The sequence below is a fragment of the Cebidichthys violaceus genome, unplaced genomic scaffold, assembly GCF_023349555.1.
Source record: "Cebidichthys violaceus isolate CVI_PGR_0920_01 unplaced genomic scaffold, fCebVio1.0.p SCAF_11, whole genome shotgun sequence".
In the NCBI taxonomy this organism is placed as follows: Eukaryota; Metazoa; Chordata; class Actinopteri; order Perciformes; family Stichaeidae; genus Cebidichthys; species Cebidichthys violaceus.
This window is the reverse complement of record NW_027176274.1, coordinates 9,845,845-9,872,644: the sequence shown is the minus strand read 5'-3', so window position 1 is coordinate 9,872,644 and position 26,800 is coordinate 9,845,845. Positions and strand designations below refer to the sequence as shown.

Below are 26,800 nucleotides of genomic sequence, written 5' to 3'. Positions count from 1 at the left end.
AAAACAACAACGGTGATGTGTTTTGATACAGCGTATTTCAAACCATATGAAATAGGGGCTTTGCCTGTGTTTTTCAAGGTTTTGTTGGGTTGTTGTTTTGAATGTTCTGGTCAAGATGTAAAGCTGGGCTGGATAACGTTATGGCCAGCGCTTCATCAGGATCCTGGAGGGAAGGTAAACTGGATCTGAGAGACGCCCCACTTTTACAGCTCAATGTTGCGATGGAGTGTTTTGGATGTGAAGAGAAAAGTTGGCAGAGTGTCGCTGACAAAATACTTTAGATATGCCGGACTTTGTAGTTTATAAGGAGGGGGGAGATATTTAACTGCACCGGAGTGGTTTGCGTAAAACGCGCAAAAAACGGAACTTCAGAGCGGAGTAATGGATCATTTATCGAAACAAAATCAGTTTTTTTCTATGTAAAGACTTATGGAAGTTGACAACTGCGTCGAAAACCAACAACGTCCATGGTAAGACATGATCGGTTTATTCGGTGGGACGTTTTTCCAGTAGAAAAGAAGGAAAAACGGTTCATATGATTGAAAAACTGATGACCTCATGTGGGATTCGCCCATATTTCAGTATTTGCCAGTTTGCATCACTTGAAAGCAGCAGGTTAGAGTAGCCTTTCTAACATTTAGTATGTGAACTGTTACTCAAATGAATTGTGCCTTTTGTTTGTGTTTGACTAGTCGGAGCGATTTTGTTAAACCAATGAGTTTAGTCATGGATGATCATGGATCCCAGCCCCATCCACGGAGCTCTGGTCTGAGGTATGTAGATTACCAGCTGTCATAACTATGTGTTTTATTTGTCAATGACGGAGAAACCCCGTTCGACCTACCAGGAACATGTGTGTCCAGTAGCTATTTTTTTTAGAACAAATATTCGTAGTTTATCTTTATTTGAGCCACACCTCCATGGTCCTAAAAGTATTGTTAGGGAAATATAATTATAAAACAGCTAAAGTACAAAACATAGTAACAAAGGCCTTGTTTTTTTCATTGTGCACCAATAAAATGCCACCAGAATGTTAAGTTCTTCCACCTATGACACCCTGTGGCGCTGGCCACAATAATTGCTTGCAGGCAACCAGCTTTTTTTCTGACCTATCTGTGAAAGGTATAAGTATAATGCCAACCATGTAAATAATGCATCTTTCAAATAGCGTTCTTCCCACTCAGTACATCTCTGTGAAATCACAGTTGTTGCAGACGTTTCAACCTTTGAACTCTCCTCATTTCCTGCTCTCAGGGTTGCACTGAGAATTTGCCTTGACCATATGTAGAGGTCATGGGAAGTATTTTGCAGGCAAAACATTCTGACTCTGTGATGAGCCTTTTGATCGTTTTTCTTGTAGAAATCAAGTGTACACCGGGCTTGAAACTGATATTCTATAAAATACCAATTCGTCATGTCCAATAGTCAGAGAAAATCATATTAAAAAGCTCTGTGAGTATATGACATGATGGAATCAGTTTTGGTTCAGGGACTCAGAGATGATGTCAGCTGCTTGAATTTCAGTGGATGGAATAATTGAAAAAAGGGGGGAGTGAGTTTCCAGAGCTTTTTTACGCAGTCACCACTCACTCCTTTGGCATCCAGAGGAGATCTGTTGAGTTTTTGAGATTTAAATTAAAGATGAGATGGAGAATTTGAACATATGACAGTTTCCAATCCAGTATTTCATGGTAGCTATATGCAAAGTTTCCAGTCCTTTCCTGCATATTGTAGTTTCCCGTTTGTAAAAATAGCATTCAGACACACCATCATGTGCAGTCTACAAAAAAAACCACTCTCTTGGTGTGACTAATAATCATATTTCATAAGCATTGTGTAATCTAGGAGCACAGCCACACTCCTTGGCAATGGAGAGCAGCAGACAACCTAAATCTCTCTGTGGTTTGACTATTATTTGGAAAAGTAAGCCGCACTCTTCCATAAGTTGCTGGGGCACGGGGGGAAAGCACATGTTCCCTGCCTTATTTGTGGCTTCTTATATGTGGAGCCAGTGAACTTCTCACTTTTTCAAATGCAGTCATATGTGAAGACTTCACGTGACTCTCTAAGCTATGCTACATTTGTTATCCAAATACTGAATCTGCTAGAATCACTGGGCTGGCTGTTCTCCAAGCAGAGACGTCGCCAACACACACGGGTCAGTATTTAACACACGGTAGTCTTAACAAAATTACAAAGCGTTTCTTTTTTTCTGTTTTGCTATGGTCATTGGAGAAGTAGTTTTAAGAAGCTTTTTTTTTCAATGCAATAATCAGAATAAACAACAACAATTCATTGTAAATCCTATCAATTCACTCCTCAATCTAACAGTGTGCTGCTGAAAGCTGGCCCCGCTAATTGGACACACCTTAAACCATGATCTCACATGGCTGGCTTTCCTCAGGGCAGAATGTGGATTTAGTTAAGGTATTGAGAATCCCCACAGCTGTTTCCAGATATGCAGGCAGTTCAAGGGCACAGCTGCTCTCATGAGTCTACAGATGAAAATCATTGCTGGCCAAACGTAGACACTCGAAGCAAGTGGGCATGTCAAATTGAAACATAGTGACAGTCACTTGGTTTTGCTGTGACTAAACATTTCACAACAACTAGTGTGACGCCACAGACAAGATAGACAAATCACAAGGCCTCCAAGTACACTAAAGCATAAACACAGCGTATTCTCCTCAAAATAACAAGGCTTTCTTCATACAGAAAAACCTATAATTTAATCTACACCATGCTGCCTTCAGGGAGCCCACTCAGATCTTCAGTGCTCGAAAAGCAAGATAATGGATGTCATTCAAAGATATCCACCCACTAGATGCTAAAGGCGAGAGGAAAATCAGCATTATTGCCCAGCAAGCTTGTCCTGCCAATGAGCTGGTTTGTCTTTGAATTCTGCGATGTTTTATGGAAGCTTTCTGCCTCACAGGGCTAAAACAGACAATATGGCTAACATCCAGGGCACGGAATAATGGGTTGCCTTTGTTACCACACTGAGGCCAACGCACTGACCGTGCATACCAGTGAATAGCTCTCACTGGATTATAAAACATAGTTTGTCGGTTGTTATTGTTTTGTTTCTTCTTATTTATCTCTGCAGTAGACATGATTATGTATTTATATAATATTGCTGTTTTGCACAGCAGCCTGTTTGAATAGATCTGCTGCACAAAGAGTCCTGAGCCCTCTTTGTTTCTGTTACTCACTCTTCCAGGGCATAACAGTTGGATGCCTCCCACTCTCAGCCTGTGTAACATTCAGAATGACCCAACATGAATTAGTCCTTTGTGTGTTCTCAATAGGAACTTTTACTTATCTCCAATAACATTTAAACGTTAAATGTGACAAAGGAACAAGTTGCTTTGATTTTCTTGACCTCCATTATCAGTGTTTGTCTTGTTTAGATGAGATATTTATAGGAAAAGGCCGGGCCAGTCATGAATGGCATTGTTTGAGTTTACTACAGGCCTGTTTAACAAGACCATGGCAAGCTGTCAAATTATCAAATCATGACGAATCATAAATCCAAGTTTAAGCCAATATAAAGGAACAAAGGCCAGGTATGACACAACATTGCACACCTTGAGATGGTGCTCTAGATGGCACTATCACTGTGCATATGTTCCTATTGTATCCACCCAGGTGTTTGTGCGTATTGGTACGATAGCGCTACAGTGTTCAATTTTCATAATATCAGAATGGTAGCGAGCTGATATAATATACCTTATCATCTCCTAACATACAATGTAGCAAGCTAATGAACCCCGGCATGACACTAACAAAACAGCGGCCAACACTTTCAGTGAGCATATTTTTTATTTTTATTTATTTAACCTTTTATTTATCCAAGATAATCCCATTGAGTGATTGATAGTTTTGGCATCAGAAGGAAAATTATTCACGCTAATACAGTAAGTAAAGCAAGCAGAACTACTTTATATAAAAGATATAGTGACTTTGTTTCTATTCCGGCTGTATTTCATTATCAACCATGCCTCTGTTGCTGCTTTTTGTTACATTTGCGATTGATCTTCAGAATTGAGTTCATGCTGAACAGAGGAACAGAAGTACACACAACTTTTCTCAAGTAATAGACCACTTAGTCTTTACTTAAAGGAAATATGACATTGAAAGATCAGCACGGTTATGTTGTTCTTGCCTTGAGATTGTGTGTGAGACTGGGTGTAACTCTTAGACATTAGGATGGAATGAAGTTGCGGTTTGTGCAACAACGAAATATTCTGTTTACACTATTAGCAATGAAATTAGATACTGCATGTGCCTGTTTTAGTGCAGAATTACTGTTTTCATTCCCTTTAGAAACTTCAGTTCATGTGATGAGCAGAAGAGGTAGAGCATGCTGCTGTGCCTTTCGAAAGATGCCCCACTGCAGACAATACTGCATTGTTTCACATGAAAGCATGCAGTGTGAGAGTTATAATGATGACTCAAGGGGGAGCTTTCTCTCTCACCAAGTTATTTTGTTGGTCTTACTTCAAAAAGCACACATTTGGTGACGTTACCAGAAGCTACAGAGATAATTACCTTATCTTTTTTGTGCATATTATTCATGCATGCTTTTTATTCTATGCAGAAACATATGTTTGGTTCAGTGCAATGTTTAGAGTAAACATATTTGAGCTGCTCTGAGATAAGGTGAGGGTAATGTACCATAGCGGACCCCAGTTCACTGACATCTGCTGTTTGGGGGCATTGTTTAAGGAACTGAGAGATCACCCCATGTAATCTCACCACACCACAGGGAGTAATAATACTGAAAGAATCCCTACAAACGGATATTACACGCTGCATTGATAAGCTAATAATGTCAGAATGATGTTAAAGATGCCCGGAGAGTTTGAGTGTGACCAGGCCTGTGCTGTGGGAAAAAAGTTTTTGTTTTGCCTGCAATAATAAACAATACACATAGGAAGTGGGAAGTTCTCATATGGTCCCTGTGCTCTTTTCCTCCCTAATCTCCTTCCATCCCACACTGCTTATGTAGTAATGGCCTTTCCAGACCCTCTTTAAAAAGCTTGTGTTTACTGTGAGTGACCTCTCACCAAATTATTCAGCTGTGGCCCTGTGTTTTGTCTTTCCTCAGGGACACCCCCCCCCCCTTCTTTAACTCCACCCACCCCGACCTGCTCCTACACACTAACATCTCCATTCACCACTCCACCTCCTTATCGTCTGGTGGAATTCGTTGGTGGTGTTTGTAGAATGGGTTGCACATTCTTAAGTGAAAGTGTAGGGCTACTGATAACGTGATGGCAATGAGCACTTATTTCACAATGGAAAGTCAAAAGTTATTGCTTCCGTACCAGTCGGTGTACCGTTAGCTTTGCTATTTTAGATTGAAAGTGTTGATTAACTTAATAATACGAAAAGGCTGTGCTTTCTCTGCCTGGAGTTAAGTGCAAAGTGCTGACAGCCTCTTTTGACAGATTTTACTAACTGTTTCCATGAATATGTTTTATTGACTTAAGAATATTATGTTAGTCACAGTTCTTCTTTTGTTTCTGAGTTAAAGCATGTCTGAAATGATTGAAGAATTTTACCAGGAGTTTAATGACGGAGGAAAAATAGATCATCACAATCCAAATGTGAGGGACTGCTTACTGTTTAGACATGTATATGCTATTTCATGCCTTTTGTCATTAGGCTCAACTGACAAGCCTTCTAGCATAATTATCGGATGAGTCAGCGCTGTTGAAGTAAGGTGTGGTTGTGAAGAGTTGCCAGTGTTTATCGTAATGAAAAGCAAACACAGGTGAAGTACTTGATTAAATTAGGGGATGGGGAGAAGTGCTTTAGTTTGTCAGACTCCTCTTGCTGTTTTACCTTGATGATCACATCATCACCAGCATGATTACAAGTATCATGTATGATTAAAACAAATCACTCTTGTCTAAGTTCCTGAGCTACCAAAGTGAGCGGCATGCTGCAGGGTGTTTCAGTGTGCTCTTGCTCCACTGGCCCCACCCACAGGTTCATGTCTGCACAGGGAGGCAAAGCTGCTTACCTTTCTGCTCATGACCAGGGGGGAGTGCCACTTACACACTGTGAGCTGGAGCTTTCAGAGACGCAGCGAGGAGTTAGACAGGATTTAGGTAGAGGGGACAGATTTTTGATGTCACAGCTTGGGCGTGGCATAAAGGTGGGCCTTTTGCAAGCTGTGCTGGTAGAGTTTAGTCTGTCTGAATACACATGGGAGGTACACAGCAGAATGGGAATTATTTGAGCTGAGACAACCTTCGGCTAAGAGGTAAGAGCATGGAGGGAAATGTTGGCAAACTGAGAGGAAAAGCAGGTCTGCCACACCTGCTCTTTATATTTCTGGTTCTTTCTCTTAGTAATAGTCTTTATAGTGTCATCTGTACAGCACAGCAGAGCTCTCACTGACTCACTCTAAAAGTACTGGTGAGGTCCTTGAAGTATTTTTGTGTACCGAATGTTTTTATTCAGACCACTCACAGTCTATGTGTTTTGCCCTGAAGTGGAAGGTGTGTTGGGCATGTTTGAGCATGTACATTTGACTATACAGCTAGCTAGTAAACAGCTGCTGGTAGAGTTCTGGGAGTGTTTTGTCATAGGAGCATTTAATTGTTGCTTTTGTTTCTTAAAATAATTGTGGGTGTTGTCTGGAAGTGTGACTGAGCAGAAGGGTCTCTTGTTTGTTTCGTTGTACATGAACTCACCATTCCAGTGTGTGCCGTCCTGCTACCCAGCAGCTGCTAACATACCACATTCGTCATTTCTGCTAATCCTCCACCTCCTCAGAACCTCAAAGAAAAAACAAACTTCTACCAATACTTTAGTCTGGTTTCTTCTCTGGGCTGCTCCCACCTGCTCATTGCTACATTTGATCCAAGATATGCCTGAAGGGCTTTTAATTGACAGGGTGGAAATCGATTTTGACTGAAATGTTTCTGGTAACAGTCATGCCAGCTGGAACAAAATGTAATGGAATGTAGGGAATTTGGATATTCCCTCCTTCAGCTGGTTGACTGCTGCTGATATTACGATTATCTTTTCGCTTTTGGTCGCTTTTAAGGACAGATATGTATTCCCATCATTCGTCCAACTTTCTCTCTCACCTGTGTCCCTCTGTCATTCCCAGTCACACATGTGTCTTATATGTCTTTTTCACACATAAGCACAAAAGTATTTGAAGTACTTTCTCACAAGGAGCAGCATCTGGATATTATACTGGCCTTTTGTTTTCCTTTATCATTTTGAGGTTTGTCAGTTGAAGTTAAGTTAAAACCTAATCGAGCTGATTTTAGCATTCCTCGCCTACTGTGTCAAGTTATCCTGCACATTTTCCTCAGGTGTGAACAAGAGCACCAGACGTCTGTTTGAAGCGTTTCACATATTCACATCACAAATCAATTGAGAGATACAGTTAAACCAAGACTATCTGTTCTACATACCATCATAGCATGCAGTACTTCTATATCAGAGTGCATATTTGTTTCAGAGTCCATTTGTTTGCATTAATTATGAAACGTAACAAATGGCACAATGACAGCGGCTCTGTTATTTCATGGTCGTCTGTGATCACGTCTTTTAAGCATGCCCTCTGGTATTGAATGGGCTTGTTTGTGAGTGTCAGACCTCCAAGGGGAAACCCTGTGAATGAGGCATCAGCGGAGTCAAGCTTCAACACGTCTCTCCTCATTCAGCAGTACCCTGTGCTTCTGAAAAAAAGGCCTGGATGGCACAAACAAACCGTCCTGTGTGTCCGTGTCTGTCACCTGCTCGAGGTGTCTTGATAAAATCACTGATGACAGAGCTGTATAAACTGGGCTGACCCTGTGACTGAGGCACCGCTATTGTGTATTTTTTGCCATTCTAGCTTATTCAAATATTACATGGCAAAAAAAAAAAAAATCACATTTTAATTCAAAGAATGACATGGCAGTTGCATCAATTAGATAAATCAACTTGCAATGCTCTGTTTTGGAGCATGTGTAAAAGATTTTAGACACTGTGCTAAAGGATTACAATCCCATTGCCAAAAAAACAGCCATGAAACCAGGACTTTGTACCCACTAGAGACCACAGTGTAAATGCCTGTTTTTAGCTAGTCTATTGACATAAGGGAATTCATGGCATCATTCATGGTCATGGTGGTTCCACACCCGCAATGTGTAATCTGTGTATTATTATTAATCCAACACTACTTCTCTGCACCCTTCTAAACTGACCAGTTGGGGTTCAGAAGGTTTACTTTTCAACACATCAGTATATAAAAGCACCGCTGCTGATTCTTATAGGTGGCAGTGATACAATTACAGTGGTAGAGTTACCTGCCATACTACTGTATGATTGTTTTGGATTAAATGAACAACATACTGACAATTTATTGGTTATTAGATCATTCAGGGGCCTAAACATTTTGCATCATTGTACTGTTCTCGGGAGCATCTGTGTAGTTTGCAAATGCTATGGAAATCAGTTTATTATATTATACAATTTCCATGTGTGAAGTGGACATCTTATTGTGTGGTATTATCAATACTTTTTATCTTCTGTGGACGATTAATATCAGCAGGCAGATGTCATGGCAATTCTTTCTTCTCTTTCAGTTTTTTATTGGACAAAGTTGATGATCTTGCAGCGGCATTCAGACTGTTAGTTTTCTTTGATGGAAATTATGACAGGCAGATAGAGGTATTTGCTCTTCATTTCAGTCATCCAGATCAGTTACATTGAAAAGCAAAATTCAATCGAGATTTCATCCACTTGAAAACAGATGAACTCCAAAACAAGCTGATAGACACAGACAGCCCTGAAAATAGACGTATCAAGAGAACCTGCCCTTTTAACGTTGTTATGGCTAAAATGTCAGCATACAGATATGCTTTCTTGGCGTTTGTTTGCCACATGAGAAATATTAAGTTCATTATTTACTTCTAACTCTAGTTGGTCTCCAGCAACTCCTTACAACAATCTCTTACATTTGCTTACTCGATGTTCGTCTGTCCTCACCAGCTGGTTAACTTTGTTTGCTGTCGGATTGGCAGTGGATTTAGTTTGTCTTTGCTTAAAAGCAGCTGCTGCTGGAAACCTGGTTGATGGGAGCGGTAAAACTGAACCATACAATACATTTGTGGATAATACCACCAAAACAATAAGCTAAAATGTACTAAGAAGCTTCAAACACCTCTGCTACATAAGTAGGTGATAGTCTATGTCAAGGTAAACTGTATTGTCCTAAATAGGGAAATTCTGGTGGTCGAGCAGCAGAAGTACACACAACATTCTAACACAAACTAATATAGAGACAAATAAATACTTGATATGAGTGGGCTACATGATCCCTGAGAAACAAACTCTGTATCAACATTATATTTAACTAATAAATATGTTGTTCCATACAAATATTGCTTAAGGATTACCATTCCACATAGCTTTGACCAAAATACCATTGAATCCTATCCCGTTTTTTACACTATCCCTCTCATTTAACAAATCGCTGAAGGAACAAAAGACTTGCTGAACCTTGCTGTTCTTATTTACCTTTGTAGAGTTCTTCCTTTGCCCCGATAGCTTAGGTGTAACCTGTAGAAGGTAAGTAGAGTCCCAGAGGATGCACTCTTTACACAACTTAGCAGCTGACATCTGGTCACACCCAATGCCTGACTCCTTTCAAATGAGTCATCTGATTAATAATGCTGTAAGCATAATGCTAACTTTATACAATGCAGATCTTGGGGGATATCTCAAATACTATAACAGGACATCTCAAGTGTGAGCAAGACACTGAACCCCAAGTTGTACATATATTGGATTTTGGAAAAGCTGGCACAGCTCAATCCAGGGGTCCCTAGGAGAGAGGTGTGCGGTTGAACTCTCTTCCTTGGTTCACTTTGCATTTGTTTCTTTTGATTTATTTTTTCAAGAAAGTGGTTTCTGTCACACACACACACACACACACACACACACACACACACACACACACACACACACACACACACACACACACACACACACACACACACACACACACACACACACACACCAGAACAGAATCAACAAACATAAACAGTTCACAGTATATTATTTGGGTTTGTTTGTTAATGTCTGTGCTAGATCGTGTGGCTTTATCATCCTGGCTACTGGCACTATTATTATTAAAGATGAACAGATAAACAAGTTTGTTTCTGTTGTCTCCCACTGCTTGTTGCTTGTTTGTTTATTTTTTTTGTTATCTCAGGTCATTGTGCTGCCTATTGTCTGGCCAACCCTTATTGTCAGATAAAACGGTACACATTGCTCAGACACAGGTATGGATTTCAAAGCCTGTCATGTAGTTTCTACACCTTGGTGTGAGCATACCATATTTGTTGAAAAACTCCATAATCACCAAGTTGTATTTAGGGGCTTTGGAGCTCCATGTGAGGTTGTGTGCAAATGCACCTTTTTTTCTGTTTTAACACGTTTATTGGAACATAAACTGTTCCAAAGTTATTTAGTGATTTGTCAAAACATGTCTAGCGTAGCATTAATGCTACGCTAGACATGTTTCTACAAAACAAAACTATTATATTGGCACAAGACACAATCCATGATCTTTAAAAAATACCTTTTCAGCAAACGGAACAAGACAAGAAAGCACACGATAAATTGCTTGTAGGGTTGTGCAAATGCAATTTTGTACTTAATAATCAGAATCAGCTTTATTGGACATGTATGCATACATTTACAAGGAATTTGATTCTATGTATGACATAGACATACTGCATTAAAACAGTGTTTGTGTGTGTTTTTTCATTTATGTCCTGTGTTTAAGGACAGCCGCCCCATAGCAAGACTAATAATCCTTCGCTAGACGTGCCTCAGTGGAGCCTGTGACCTTGCATTGCTTGGATTCCTCTGTTTGTGCCCCCACCAGAGACTTTACAGGCTATAATTCAAGGCAGTGGGTCTGCAAATGCCTGTTTTATCTCTGTGCAGACCGAATGATGTGACACTTGAATGTCTCTAAGGTTGTTGATTCCTTGGCCCACTGAACAACTTGGTACCATAGATAACTTAGCTGACTTGATGTGAACTTGTGTTTGCTTTGGTTTGTTGTCATACCATCTGTAGCTTTTCATTTCAAGCGAACGTTAACACGAAACAAAATGTGTGACAGCTTGCCTTAAAATCTTATAATGACGACCCTGTTCAAATCAAATCTGTTCTTTTGTTTACAGACAGCAGGTTTGTATTATTCACCATCTCTCAGGAGCATTATGACAACGGTGTAATTATCTGATGCGTCACAGATTTACTGTGCATCATTGTCCAACTGATGGCCAGCTTACAGAAAATCTTGGGATGAATGAAATCAGTGTTATATAAAATATCTTGAGCAGTGATTTTTATTTGTGTGGCATACCTGGTCAGTCTGTAACTCTCACACGACTGCTCTCTCCCACACTGTATTGACACAGTTTCCAGGAATGTTGAGCCAAGACAAACACTCAAAAACGCCACAAAGTCACACTGAAAACAAAATCTTAGCACACCAAGTGATGTTCACCAATGCATGGGGGTGTTGCCTCTACACTAAAAAGAACATACATTACACTATGAATCAATTTGACTACAACATAGGCAAGAAAAACCCAGTCTACAGTTTAAGAAACTCTTATTATCTCTCACATGTCTGTCCATTCACAGCCATTTCTTCAGGCTCAATGAGTAAATCTGTCCACTTGGTTGTCTTGTGACTTGTTTGCAAAGTGGACTTGAACATCCCACATGTAATAGCCTCACTGCTTTCTAAAAAGAAAGGATTCCTTTCATGCTGTCTGCTGCACTTTGATTTTCAATCAGAGTATTGTCTGAGATAGCAGAGACAATTTTTATAAATGCACACACATGCATGTGAGTGGAAAACCATTCCCGGTCATCTCAAAAGTATTAATTTGTCTGGCTTGTGTCATAGCAATAGTCTGACTATTAAACTAATGCTGAAGCAACTCTGAGAATAATTGACACTCTCTTGTCTAACTACAGGGTGTCGACCAAAAGCAAAGCACCATCCCCACCAGGACTGAAAAAGCTGGATTCCCCAGGTCTCTCCCAGTGGTACCCAGGAACCCTTCATTTAACCATGGACCAGAAGGAGAACCTTATTGATGCAGACCTCTCTCTGGTCGTGGTTCTGCCTGGCGGAGTAGAAGAAATGACCACAGTCCATGGAAGGTACAGTTAGAGCACTGTATTTTTTCATACTAAACAATTTCAATATTATATTTCAACACAACATCATGATATCTGATTAATTCATCACATTAAGTGCAGTTCCAGTCAGACTGAGTCAGATAGGTGGAGTAGTTGAATGTGTGGTTTTAGTTAATATTTGTACTGGGAATTACATTTATTAAATTGTTTCATTCTTGTCTTCTCACCAAATGATGTAAGACATGATTAAATACATTTTTCATCTCAAATTCTGAATATTATCTCCTGATTGCATGCTATGGTGCAATAAGAACACACAAATCTTACTCTTCAATTCTTAAACTAGGTCCGCACAACCTATTCAGGTCAACGTGCCAACACACCAGTACGTCAACGTTTTTAGCAAAAGGTCTGTGTGTCCTTCTATGAGTCTTTCCATCAACAGAGTTTACTTAAGATATCAGTATCGTTCTCACAATGTTCTTTTCTGGGTGTCTTTTGCACCTTGGCCTCTTGAGAAATGACCGAGACCAATCCAATATGAATGGATTAAGCGCTGAATTCTTTACCTTCTTTTCCTCCTCTAACCCCTTTCTAAGTGCCCACACAACAGAGTTAACGCTTTATTTTGAGGATTAAGTTTAAACTGTATTATCAGTGTCAAGAAAGCTCCATGCGACTACTATTGCTACTGTAAATTACTGTACATTTGCTTTCTATTGTTTCAACAGCTTTTTTTAAATTTTAAACTTTTATTTTATGTCTTATTTTCTCTAAACAATAAGAGCTGCATTGATTAGTCAATTGATTTGGTCGTGGCGTCAACTCATACATATTTTTCCTTGATTTCAAAATTGCTTTAATCATAATGTTCTACTTTGCATTGTGTAACTGTCACTTAACCAGATCTCATCTCACGTCTCCCCTCTTATGCCAAACAAATTATTTTGTTTTTGTTTTATCCTGTCCTTCATGTCTTTCAGCAAACCCCTGATGGATCTATTAGTGACACTTTGTGCAAAGTATCACCTCAACCCATCAAGCCACACCTTAGAACTGGTCACCGCCAACAAGAACAACACCAAACTCAAGCCCAATGCCCTCATAGGAACTTTGGATGCAGAGAAGATCATACTTAAACTTAAAGGGGAGGATAAAAATAAGAAGACAGGTCCTCAGATGCCCGAGGTACATTAAAGACATGACACCATGTTGGCACATGCAGCAAACATTTTGCTCTTCATGGTGAGTTAACAGATTTGATCAAAGTGGCACATTTTTTTATTCCCTAGGCAACTGTTCGGATGGTGATAAACTACAGAAAGACTCAGAAAACTATACTACGAGTTAATCCTCGCGTTCCCCTGGCTGACCACTTACCAGCCATCTGTGAGAAATGTGAATTTGACATTGAGACTACCGTTCTGTGGAGAGATGTTCAATCACTGGCCCCTTTGGACTTGTCCAGCTCTCTAAATGATTATGCAATAAGGGAAGTTTATGCAAGAGACACTAAAGGTAAGAATCAAACCTTGCTGCATATAGCATAAGATTTTAGCAAATCAACCATACTGTTTCATACTGTACCTCATCAGCTCACTTGTTATTGTGCTAAGTCTCATGCTTGTTGGCTTTGCAGGACAACCTGCTTCCCCCGTGTGTCCAGCCTCACCAACGCATGCAGGTATTTCACTTTGTAAACTGCATGGTTGATATTAACAGAGCTGTCATATTTGTGACCAATGTTATCTTGCAACTGTCTTTTTTTCAGGAGCAGTGACGCCCGGCAAAGATAAAAATCAGAAAGAGAAAGAAAACAAAGGGCTCTTCAGCAAGTTTAGAAAAAGCAAGAAGAAATCTAACGAGGTAATGCAGTATTTCTTTTCGTGTACTGATTATGCAAATATACAGCTATATTATAAAGTAACTTCAAATGTTCAGAGGGAGGTTTGTTGACTTTGGTTTGCCATTGGTTGACGTGCACTATGTTGTTTGGGAACAGGCCTCTTATCGTGTTCTGATTGGATGTTTGTTCTTTAAAGGCAACGACAGCCAGTGCCCCAGCTTCTCCTGTGCTAGTGAGCAAGCCTCGACCTCTCAGCATGGCCTTACCTAGCTCCAATTCGTCTCCGCTCAGCTCCCCTACACTATCCATCGATGTGCCAAAGAAGAGACGTGCACCCCAACCCCCAATTGTGGTGTCCCAGAGCTGCCCCTCGGACATCAGCACTCGCCAGAGACTTCATTCTGAACCTACTGCCCAACTGGACAGTGACCAGGTGGGTGAATATTAACACAGAAGCTCTGACGTGTCAGCATAGTTATGGTAAAATGACAGCCTTATGATCTCTGTGTTCAGGTACATTGATTATATAACTAATATAAAATCTTGATGTACCATAGATGGCTGGTTTAAGTCGTGGGTCCTCAGCAGAGTCTTCATTAAAGAGAACCAAACGCAAAGCTCCTCCACCCCCCACATCCCCTAGTGCTGTTGTCCAAGAAACAGTTCCTCTGGATGAAAGTTTGCAAGGTTTGTCTCTGTTTACATTTATGAATTTTTATCATTACTCAGTGGGACGGCTATGTTTTTTATTTCAACATACATTTAGATTGTTTCACTGCTGCGTTGAAAATAAAATATAGCCTGTACTGTGATGATTTGTCTTGTGTACTTTGGCCTCAAAGACAAAGATTTAACTTTGCAGCCCGAGACTAAAATTGTTATGACTCTTGTGCCTCCTAGTGGTCATTATTGAACAGTGGCTCATTTGAAAAACTACAGCCCTGTTAGGTTATGAGAAAACATAGTAATTTTTGCTACATTCCAGGTTATTGTAGGTTTTAATTTCCATGGTATTTTTCCTTGGATGAGTATAATTAACTTGCTTTGACATACTTTCCTGTGATTGTGTAGACACATCTGACCCTCACTGGATTGTCCTCTGAGGGAAGCTCCACCCGTCCTGTATACAAAGCAATTTAAAGCAAAAACAAAGAATATCCCAAAATATGGGAGAAATACAGCCTTGAAAATTAGATTGTATATTTATTTTATTTTTTTGAGAATGAGTTCCCACATACAAAGACTTTACAAAGGCAGTTAGTCATGCATTTAGCTGTGATTGTGAGTGGAAGGTGTGGCGCACACAGTATTGATATTACATTTCAAAAACAATATATTTTTACTTTCTATGGACAATCCACAGTAGAACAATTCTGAAAACTATCAACAGAAAGGTTCAGGTTTCCCCAAGTAATCAGGATAGTGTGTCTGCGGAGTTTATTAACTAGATTCAGCACCACAAACAAAACTCACTTCACTCCATCAAATGTATTCTGATAAAACATTGCAGAAACTAGTGTCTTGTATATTCCACACCCCATAACTAAAGCAATTTTCGTCCTTGCTTACTTTCCCTTAAATTACTGTTTTATATCACTGTCTTTCTTTTTCTTGTTTTCTTTCTACTTTTTTTACTTTTACTGTGTTGCTCACAAAATCTCACAACTCCTTTTATTACCCATAGTCCCTTGACTAGCGGCCTTCTCTATTACCCAGACCTCATTAATAGAAAGTGCAATCATCACAGACTGTTTACTACTGCTGTCTACATGTATACACCACCATTTCCGTCCTCCCACTTTTCAAACACTTAAGTTCGCAGAGAGAGATCATTTCCTCTGCTGTTTCCCCAACAGCCCGGTGCTGCTCGGTAGAGATCAGAGGCCGAGATCAGTGAGAAGCTGCAGTTTTGTTTAAGTAGCCTTGAAATTCCTTTAGCTCTCTGCTCCTCTGTTATGTGCTTCCTTTGAGTGCTAAATTAAGAACTAGACAAGAGAAACTGAGATGTAAAAGATGATTTAGTCAGTAGAACATGATTTTATTGGAAAGGGTGAATGTCTGTGTATGAGCACTGAAATAAATAGTTGGAAAAATACAACAAAAACAATAACTTAAAAGCAGTTAAGGGACTTTTGAATTTTTTTTCTCCAATTTTGTAAGATTGTCATACGATTTGTTTTAACATTACAGCCAGCACATGTCCTTAAAAAAATTAAATGTTGGCTGCACCACTGATAACCTAGCAACATTTTACTTATAATGCCAGGTATGGTAAATGTGATTGATTTTACCTGTCTTCTTTATGATGACGTTTTACAGGAGTTGCAGCTGCTAACACACTGGAGGAGATTATGGAACAAGAGGAGACCACTGCTTCTGTAATGTCTGCAACTACTAGTGATACCCAGGGAGAGGACTGCAGCCTCAACACGTCTGCTGATGTTTCATTGCATTCCCCGTCCCCAGATACTGAGATACTGGCCACGATGTCCATGGAGAGAAATGGGGAAGATCAGTCTTGTGATCTGTCCTCAGATGGCAAGTACGAACTCCAGAATTACTTCTCCACTCTCAGCCGTGTTTTAACATTAGTATTAGCAATGCTTTTAATTCCTTCTCTTTGCTTAACTTTTACAGTCAACTGCAGAGCACAGTGAATGATTCTGTAACTCTGAGTGATGTGAGGACAACTGATGGCACAGACTCATCTGAACTGGCAGATACTAGTGGGTTTGCACTTGTATTATAGTGGTATTGTTCATATGTCCTGCAGATATCTTGCACCTACTAATGTATTTATTTTCTGTACAGATAGTGGTCCACGTCCAGTTGAAAATGTAAGCCAACACCCGATCTGTGAAGAGTCTACACCTCAAAGTGTCGAGGGTGATTGCAGCACTGTACCCAGCAGCCTCCCTCCGCTTGTGACACAGGATGCGGAAATGCAGGCTTCTCTTCAGGCAAACACTGTAACCCTCCGGGAGCAGACAGACAGGTTGGAGAGCCCGGTGGCCACCAGCACATCACGCCTCACTGGAGAAGATCCTCAAGTGCAAACAGATTTCACACCACCACCTGTGCCTCCACAACAACACATGGAAAAAGTTCCTTCTTCAGCTAATGCACCTGCCTTTGAATCAGCAGCAAAGAAAGATATGGCCGCTGTAACGGAGGAAGTGAACTCGCCTGATCTCAAACATGCCTTATCCCACACCTCAGAGACCTTATCATGCCAAGACTCAACACCAAGTGCTCCTGCCACAACAAAGGCACCATCTATTTATGCCACAAACTCTGAGCCAAAGCCCAAGCCTTCCAACGAGCTTACAAGGGACTACATCCCCAAGGTGGGGATGACAACGTATACTATCGTGCCACAGAAATCTCTGGAGAAGCTGAGATATTTTGAAGTTGCACTGACATTGGAGCCGCCTCCTGAAGCTCCAGAAGGGGGACTTAATATTGGGTCTCTTCAGCTGGAGGAGAGCACAGCACCGAGGGGACAGACGGAAGTCTCAAAAGCAAAAAGTGAGCTCCACTCCACTATACCCAGGGAAGACTTACTGACTAGCACTACTACTACCCAAGACACTGTTAATGGAAATATACCTGAATCCATTCATTCCTCGTCACCAACAAGTTCACCTAAAACAGATGACAAGATCTCATCCTTTGCTAATGGGGCATCTCAAGCAGGTTCAGCAGCAGAGGTCAAGGAGATGAAAATTCCACCTGCGACTAAACCTAAGCCTGGTTCTTTCCGTTTGGCACAGCACAAAAAAACACCTGGGTATTATGTAACCTCAGCAGCAGAAAAGAATCTCAGCGCCAGTCCTGGGTCTGGCCAGAGGGAGGCTCAAAGAAGTGCAGAGAGAGCAAATTTACCACCCCCTCCTTTTCCACCTCCTGTGCAGTGTCAAGAGGAGACAACAGGGGCTGCTAATGTTGAGCTGAGCCCTAAGGGGGATGATAAGAATGTAGCATTAATGCGAATGACCAGGCAAAGTAGTTTGCCATCTAAAGAGCCAAGCATAGGGTTAAGCTTGGAAAAATTAAGGAGCTTTGCAGCCCCTAGGCCCTATTCACCTGCAACCCCATCCCGCTTTGCCCAGGCAGTGTCTTCTGCGGTGAGAAGGAGCAACTCCTTATCCCACGGGCCAACATCGCCTAACTTGCCTGTTTCACCACCCTTCTCCCCAAGCTCAAGTCGCTCATCAGTCATAGAGTCAGAAGGATTATCTGAGCTCAAGGTGAGTTGTGATAGCATTGCATACTTAGATTTAAATATCTAAATAAAGATGAAACCTGCAAATGACTACTCATGAGACCAATGCCGCTGGTCATAGCTTTTAAAAAAAAAAAAAGATTAATGCTTGACTAGAAGAGCACTTTGCACTGCTGAGCAAGGCATTTTTTTTGGTTTTCCCTTAAAAGAGTCACCTAGAAGTGGAGAAGAGTGTGACTTATCCCACTACTGCTTTAGTTGGTTTAAAAACTAGAACCACTTTTGCAACTGTGGTGCTTCATTTTGGTGCTGTATCAGCCATTTACACTGACTAGTGGTGAGTTATTGACTCATGAACAATGTACGATCTTATAAGTAGTAGAATACCTTGTCGTAGGTATAGCAATATAATGCAGTCTTTTCTTTGCTTCTTTGTTTTGTCTGACACAGTAAGTCTTTGGTAATTGCATACATTGTGTCTCTCTTGAACATCACAGGATGGTGAAAATAGAGTGGTGGATGATGACAAAGACTCCACTCTGCAGCAGGTAGAGGTGGAACCACCATCTTTAATTGGTATTGCTCCTATAGAAGAAAAGAGCAGTCCATAGCAGTGCCTTAATTCTTCTGACAATATATCATCTACTGTAAGCAAAATTTTACACACACATTGTAATATGATATAACAATGTTTCCACAACACATGCATGAACCGGTGTATTTGTTTTTTCTTCCAGGAGGAGCTTATCCTGTCTACTTTGAGTTATCCAGAACCCTTCATCCCGTGACACAGAAGCAGGACCTGTCTTGTTTTACCTCTTTTGGTAGTCTCCAACAGTGTAAATTATGTATTTTGATAATTAATAATTGCTGTATTTTGTCATTAAGTAATATCCCTGGCGCTGACCTGCATATTTTAATGCTTCTGTTTTATTTAGTGTGATGATCATCATGCATTTAATGCATGACTGTTGTGTGAACAAGAATGTTAAATGAGAACAATTCTATAAATTATTAGGAAATCTATTATCTAAATAATACTGGATTTGTAGGACCAGACCATGTCTGACCTATGGTACTTAAATGCCCCTTAGATTATACATAAAATCTATATTTAAGTTACAGAGTTTTGATTAAGCAATATCCAGAAATACACTGATGTGCACAGCACACGTTGTTCTGTCAAGCAGTGTTGATATGAATAAAGCTTTTATCATTGCAGATGTCTTTATTAAAGTCATTGCCTTCAGTAAGTGCATAAATGATGCAGATTGTTATTTTTTTTCCCCTTAAACTGCTTAACTCGGATCCTGTTGAATACAGCCTGCTATTCACAACAGGTAAAACGTGTTCACGGTGTGTGTGACATAGGGCACGTTTCAGTAGAGCACCTGTGCCACACGGGCCAACAGTGAGTTTCAGTCCACACGGGAGCAGCGATATGAAGACCAGGTTACTAGGTTTGAATTGGGAACTCCACTTTAAGAGGCACAAGGTAAGAACACCGTTAAAAAAGGTCCACATTTTAAACGCGTGCGTTGTGACGGCCGCGTTGGGCTGTTAGTCGGTTCAAGCTGGTGTAGAGGGAGCATGGAGGACTGTGTGACGGATTCATTTTGCACCGTGTAAAATGTTTATCTTCGTATTAACGTCATTGATTAGTTATGGAAATCAGTCATTACTATGAAGCAGTACCGCAAAATGCAACCATAAGTTAATTACAGCCCGGATGTGTTTGAAATTATCTGTGCACCGGCGGGACTGTGCGCAGCTTCAACTTCCCTTTTCCCTGATTTTAGCGTTTCTCAATCTTAGCAATGATAAGCGAACAGTTCTTATCAAGTCCTTGCTTTCTCCGACACGTTTCCCAATGCAATCCCCGGGATTTATATACTCAAAACATTCATCTTTCTAAAACTAATTTAATGTCAACATTTTCAAACTGTCCATTATTCATACCAAATACCATAACATACACATCACTATAACAGCGTCAACCAAAGTGTTGAATTCGACACCATCATTGTTTGTAATAGAATACCAGTTTGCTATAAAGATGAAGATGAACACTTCTTTGTTTTTATGCCATAGTTCTACAATAGCTCCCACTGCTAGTTGCAAGGACATGAATGAATTTGGCATTGACTGAACTCCCTTTCTACAGTATTGTCAGTGACAAGAGGACGTCGTGACCTTAGGCAGTATGCTATTGAAAAGGGAATGATTCAACTTTTTAAATTAGATGTCATGTCAAGGGGCCTGCTTCAAAACTACTGCTGTTTTCAAAACTGGAAGAAAAAAAAAAAAAACGCCACATTGTTACTGTGCCGCAATGGCTTCTCCACAACTTTTACAACATGCTAGAAATGATGCAATGAATTCAAGTGAGAAATGGCAACTAGTAGCAGCAATTCATAACACACTCAATAATTGCTGCGGAGAGAAGTGACATGACCACTGCTGTCTGGCATTATGAATGGGCTAGTGTGGCTATTGTCTGTAAAGAAGCTGCTGCAGCACAAGTGTTAATCCAACCACCCTCTCCCTGTAGTTTCCAACAGCTGCTATGCATCACTCCGTTGCATTCCACCTAAGCCAACCGTTTGCGCCAAGAGTGCACAAATGTAGTAACCTTTCCATTTCATTAGATGGACAGGGTGCATGGAACTGAACTGGACAGCTGTGGCTTCACTTGAACTCATGATGTTATTTAGCAATGAACAAATATGTCTGAGTTGTACTACTCAAGATCGATTGGTGGACCCACAGCACAACTTTTCACTCTTGAAGCCACAGAGACAATGTCAACCATGCCTTTCACCCAGAAAGCCCTACTATATTCTAACGGTTCTTCCTAGTACTGAAGAACTGTCAGGCATTTCTGCTTTAAGTTGCGATTACAGCCAAAATGACCATACAAGAATGCTGCAGTATGAGCCCCTAGCAGTTCCACCTTCGTCTACTCTGAGGCTCACCAAGCCAGTGATTCAACCCCTCCTGCTATATCTTTGTGGATTAAGAACATCCCCAGGCAGAGACAAGGTGGTAATGGGATCCCTAGACTTTGGTGGACAGAGTGGGAGAGCATCAGCCACAGGGTGCTCTGGGGGTATGAGCTATGGTGGGGATAGATTGGAAGCAAATCTCTTTCTTTCTCTTCAAAAGCTGGTAGAAGGACAGGAAAACGTAGGAGTAGATAAAGGTGGCTTCTGAGGGAGATGGACGCTCTAATGAGTACTTTATAGTACCAATGGAGCACCCAGGATATTTTTCAAATGTCCTTATGGTGGAGGGAACTTATATTACATGACATTACAGTCATTTAGCAGACGCTTTTATCCAAAGCGACTTACAATAAGTGCATTCAACATTGGTAATCAAAAGAACTACTAGTCACCAGAAGTCATGAGTACATCTCCTTTTCCAAACAAGCATCTAAGAGCATGAAGCAGAGCATAACTCAGAGCCAAAGTACAGGGCAGAAACAAGAAAAACAGTTAGTGCTATAAGTAATACGAATACAATAAGTGCAACAAGCTAGTATGACTACAATAAGTGCTAAGTGGAAGGCTCAGGGTAGCACTTCCTGAAGAGGTGGGTTTTCAGCCTGCGCCGAAAGATGGGCAGCGACTCTGCTGTCCTGACGTCAGTGGGAAGTTCATTCCACCACTGTGGGGCCAGGACAGAAAACAGCCGTGACCGGGTCGATCGGCTGCCAGGACCTCTGAGTGACGGGGCAACCAGTCGCCCCGAGGCAGCAGAGCGAAGTGGTCGGGCAGGGGTGTAGGGCTTGACCATGGCCTGGAGATAGGAAGGAGCTGTTCCTTTCACTGCCCTGTAGGCTAGCACCAGAGTCTTAAACTGGATGCGAGCTCTTACAGGGAGCCAGTGTAGAGAACGGAGAAAGGAAGTTGTGTGGGAGAACTTGGGGCGATTGAACACCAGGCGAGCTGCGGCTTTCTGGACAAGCTCCAGAGGTCTGATGGCCGACGCCGGGGCTCCGGCGAGTAGAGAGTTGCAGTAGTCCAGGCGGGAGATGACAAGAGCCTGGATGAGAACCTGCGCCGTCTCGTCAGTCAGGAAGGGACGAATCCTCCTGATGTTGTAGAGCAGGAATCTGCAGGAGCGTGTAACGAATGAAATGTTTGCTGACAATGACAGTTGACACTTATGACACTTATGCAACTTATCTGCCATAACATAGCCTGAGGCAGACGAGGTTGTTCATCTTCACCAGATCTAACCTCTTGGCTGAAACAGAGGTCTTACTTGTTGTTACAGCAGTGATAGGGACACACCCAGACGCTGCAGGTTGTTGGCCACCATTGCGTTACGAAGGTGGAATATCCAGTTTCCACCATCTCCTTGTCCATGCTCTGCTTAGGGGTGACCTGCAGGATGGATGTGACTCCAAGACTGGAGAAGAGGGATTAGGCATGGATGAGTTGTTACCCCACATTTCTTTTTATCTGAACTGTATTTCAGAACAACAGTGGAAATACTGTCCTTACTATTAACACCTTGCAAACCTGGCAATCAGCACTCTGGCACGACAGCTAACTAAGTGGGGTCACTCTTGGGACCGTGGCACTGGAAGTGGAGCTGATAAGAGTTAATTGGCAGCAGGCAGAGCGTCATTAGACCAATTAGTCTGTGTCCATGATGTCATATTTGGCACTTAGCCAAAACTGCTCCTGTCATTCAATGTCCAACAGAGGGGAATTCCTAAAAAAAATATTTCATAAATTATATTAAAACATGATCTACGGATCATTAAAAAACTAAATAAATTAACTTAATGATTCATAATTTAATTATTTTCTTTTTAGAGTTTTGTACCCAAAAAAACGGCATCTAAAGAAACCCAATGTGTAAAATTTAAAGCCAAAATGTATTACAGTGCAAAAATAATTAAAACTAAGTGGTCCATATATATTAGCCATGATCAGGCAACTTTCTTCTTTTTTTGTTTAGTTTCTGCATCGTGTTATACTATAGCATGTGTGCAATAGAGAAAACAAGGAGGCTGAAACAATGTTGCATGCTGCACGTAAATGACGTTGTGTGGACAAGGACAATCAATCATCAGTCATTAATATGAGGGAATGTAACTGATGCAGTAGAAGAACTACAACAATTAAACCTGCGTGTCTGTCAGTAAGTTGGCCAGGTCTTTCTAAGCAGTAACTCTTGGTGGAACCATTAAAAACTTTTTTAAAAACTGTGTCTTACAGTTCTGTGAAACACTATTATTAAGTTCCTAAAATAAATTTGGCGTTCATCGTACACCAATGTAATTAGCATTTGCATTGACTGATACCAAAAGAATGTGTTCCAGGCTATGAGTTATTTCTGGCCCTCTCATGCTGCCTGAGGTTTCTTGTCCTTGTGTCAGTCTACCGGTTTACCAGTTGAAAACTTTTTCCTTTTGAGAATACAGCTAACCACACTAAAGATACGCATTTAGGAAGATGAAATTCATGAGCTTTTATCATTCTGAGATGCAATGTTTCACTGTTTCCTTAATTTGTATTTATTGCTTCTGAAGGTAAAAACAACTGGGGTTGGACCACTGCACCAGCACCATATTTACCAAAGTAATCAAGTTAGCCGTGCCTTCTGTTAATGTAGTGAGGTATTGCTTTAACCCTCTGCTGCCTGTTAGCCTGTATCTCCAGTAGCCTATCCTCCCCTGGTCAGACTCTGTTACACATTACCTCTCAGAAAGATGTTATCATCCCAACCATCCCCCACATGGAGCCTGTCACTGAATGACACAGCCCACAACACAACCAATCCGCTTGGCTGGCTACTCTGTACAACCACGTCTTCTAATAATGGACTGAGTTTAAAGTGCAATTAAAATCACTGTGCGAAGTCCATGACAAAAGTGTTATAGTACCGGTGGCCCACACAGACTCATTACTGAGCTAAAGACACCCCCTTTGTGTAAGTGTGCTTCGTATGCATATGTTCTGCTTCCAGCTCGCAAAGGTAACTAAAACAAATGCAGGGAAATTAAAGCACGATATTAACAAAAAGACGTAAGGCGGAATAAATTAGGCGATTATTTGTACACTACTGTGTCAGGGTGGGCATGGCTGTTTTGGGAGTCATTGTGTTAAAAATATCTTTTATTGTGGTGGATCAGGTTTGGGTAGGAGGGATCATTTTGCCCCACTGGGCCAGCCTCGTGGGCAGCAGATGAGCCAGAGAGAGAGAGTGTGTGTGTGTGTGTGTGTGTGTGTGAGAGTGTGTGTGTGTGTGTGTGTGTGTGTGTGTGTGTGTGTGTGTGTGTGTGTGTGTGCTCTGCTGAGCTGTAAGCAGAGGAGCCCCGCCAGCCAGCTTGCTCGAACGGTGCTCTGCACACTCCGGTCCAACAGCTCGTCTCTTGTCTCTGCTCCAGATGATGCCGTGGATTTAGCCGGCCCACATGAGTGATATGAATAACACGTTGGATGGAATACACACTTCTGGAAGCCTCGGAGAGAAAGCAGAGATTTTTCAGAGTGGTAAGGGTAATGCGAGTGGCTTTCCCAGCCCAGCCCTCATCCCTACTCAAGCTCTTTTACCAACACCAAATGCCCAGAAGATCAGGACTACGCTCAGCGGGGGGAACAGGTTAGACTCATTTCTCTTTGCCATGAATGACACCAGTCTGTTTTTAAGATTCAATTAAAAATAATATTCTGTTGCACTAAAACTGAAAGTACTGTTTTCTACTCTTTGCAATGTTAGCTGCCCCCACAGAAGAATAGTACACTCTTTGTATTGGCAGGAGTGAGACACAAGCTCCTATTGGAAAGCCGTAGGGTAGACTTTGTACCTGTAAACACAATGAGCTTGACCCAAACGCAGCTGTCAATGGAGTATAATGTTTTATTCCAAAAGTGCAGTTAAAGACCTGGAATCATATCAAGCACCTGTTAGTTTGTGGGAGATAATTAGTAACTCAGTAACTGCTGTGTTTACAGAGCAGTAAAGAAAGTGTCAGTTAGACATCAGCCGCTTTCAGAAACTGAGGCCCTCTCATCTCCAAGTGTGCTGAAAGCTAACTCTTATCTGATCGTGATGATACAAGGAAAGAACAAAATATCCTGGCTACTATACTACCAAACATTTGCAGATGCATCCCTTAGGGGTTGTGATGAGTGACACTCAATTATAATACAGATTATGACAAAAAATATGTATTGATCATGCAACTTTTTTATTGTAATGTGGCTTATTTTCCTCCAGCCACCAGTTCAAGTGTTTTGTGTGTCTGCTAGCTGCTTAATCAGGGGCAGCTCACATGTGCTCTAACTTATCAAAAGTCTGATGGATGGTGCGGTGTGTCGTAGTCAGTAGTTGAGAGCAGGAGGAGTCCATGCAGAGACAGCCTTGTGTATGCTTATCACCTGCTTCATTTATACTCCCCATTCAACTACATGGGACACGCGCAACAGAGAAGCCAGCAAACCTGTAGCTCTCTGAGCTACAGGTTGCAAAATCAGTCTTGCATTAAGTGTAATACATCATTATGATTTTACAGTCTGGACTGACTCTGACAGGCCAAATAGGGGGACAAGTGATCCACTCCATTATTTGTATTAATCTTTAAAAAAGCTTGATTTTCTAACGCACTTTCTCCCAGTTTCTTACAATATCACACAAAACTTCATTCTGTATCTGCTTGATCCAACATTTTACTGAACCTTCTGTATCTTTAAGTGGATGATCAAATAGAATATTGTAGATGTGTGCATCATTTTCTTCACAATGCACAAACATTCAGCCTGACATACTTGTTTCTTTCTGAAACGATGGGATCTCATATATTTTGGAATAAGCTGTGAACAATGCTCGCCACATTTTATGCAGCATCTGCTTCTTTCTCTCTCTGTGCCTGTTTGTTTTTTTTTGCCCTTCAGGAGCAATCAAGAGGAAGAGGAGTCATTCCCTTCCCCTGTTCCAAACCCTCTCCCTGAGCTTATCACCTCAACCCTCTCCCCCCTTGTCTCTGAATGTTTATTACCATGGACCAAAAGTAGTGCAACTCAGGTGAGTGTTCCATTTACAGCACTAGAGGGTGTTTTTGGCACAAAGAGGCATTTTATTTAAAAGAAAGAAAAAAAAAGGCCTTTTGTAACATTTTCAATGTGCTACCTCAGGCAGTATAGTTATGCATTATTAACTTTAATTGGAACAAATGCCAGAAAAACAACTGCAGGACATGTTTGTCTTGTGATTTATCTGAAACCTCAGGGCACATGGTGTGTGAGTATGTAATTGGTTACAGCGAACAGATAAAAGTGACGAGATAAAAGTCAGCATACTCAGAAAATCCAAACGTGCAATGGTGCTACTTTTTGAGAGTCCTACATACAGTGGCAACTAATTAACATAAAAACAGGCAATACATGTGACGTGTGACCCCACCTGTAAACATTGCGTTTGAAATTTGATTATAACTGTTTGGTTTACCCAGGAAATACCTGGCTTAGTGACCAACAGCCACTCAGTTGACACTGCATTTGTTTTAGGGTGTGTGATTCGTA

The 26,800-nt window shown here is 41.1% G+C and overlaps 2 protein-coding genes across 6 annotated transcripts in view; both read left to right on the top strand.

The window, feature by feature from the left end:
* Nucleotides 1-25: 25 nt before the first annotated feature.
* Nucleotides 26-19,481, top strand: cobll1b (cordon-bleu WH2 repeat protein-like 1b). Of its 3 annotated transcripts, XM_068704088.1 has the most exons (14): nt 187-470; nt 693-773; nt 12,022-12,210; nt 13,173-13,377; nt 13,482-13,707; nt 13,829-13,873; nt 13,961-14,055; nt 14,232-14,468; nt 14,593-14,722; nt 16,355-16,577; nt 16,673-16,761; nt 16,847-18,285; nt 18,758-18,907; nt 18,998-19,481. In XM_068704088.1, the coding sequence occupies exons 1-13, from the start codon at nt 430-432 to the stop codon at nt 18,869-18,871; spliced, it is 3,114 nt and encodes a 1,037-aa protein (XP_068560189.1). In that variant the 5' UTR covers nt 187-429; the 3' UTR covers nt 18,872-18,907; nt 18,998-19,481. The 3 variants fall into 3 exon arrangements, with proteins under 3 accessions (XP_068560206.1, XP_068560189.1, XP_068560198.1); XM_068704105.1 differs by lacking the exons at nt 187-470; nt 693-773 and adding an exon at nt 26-174; XM_068704097.1 differs by lacking the exon at nt 693-773.
* Nucleotides 19,482-19,665: 184 nt separating this feature from the next.
* grb14 (growth factor receptor-bound protein 14) overlaps nt 19,666-26,800 on the top strand; it is a 29,069-nt gene continuing 21,934 nt past the window's right edge. Inside the window, exons 1-3 of one of the 3 annotated variants that reach the window (XM_068704044.1) lie at nt 19,666-19,755; nt 24,667-24,881; nt 26,174-26,303. In XM_068704044.1, coding sequence (XP_068560145.1) covers nt 24,694-24,881; nt 26,174-26,303 — 318 coding nt within the window. In that variant the 5' untranslated portion in view covers nt 19,666-19,755; nt 24,667-24,693. Of the gene's footprint in view, nt 19,756-24,168; nt 24,255-24,482; nt 24,882-26,173; nt 26,304-26,800 lie in introns of those variants that run through there. The other 2 variants (XM_068704060.1, XM_068704051.1) reach the window with 2 other exon arrangements.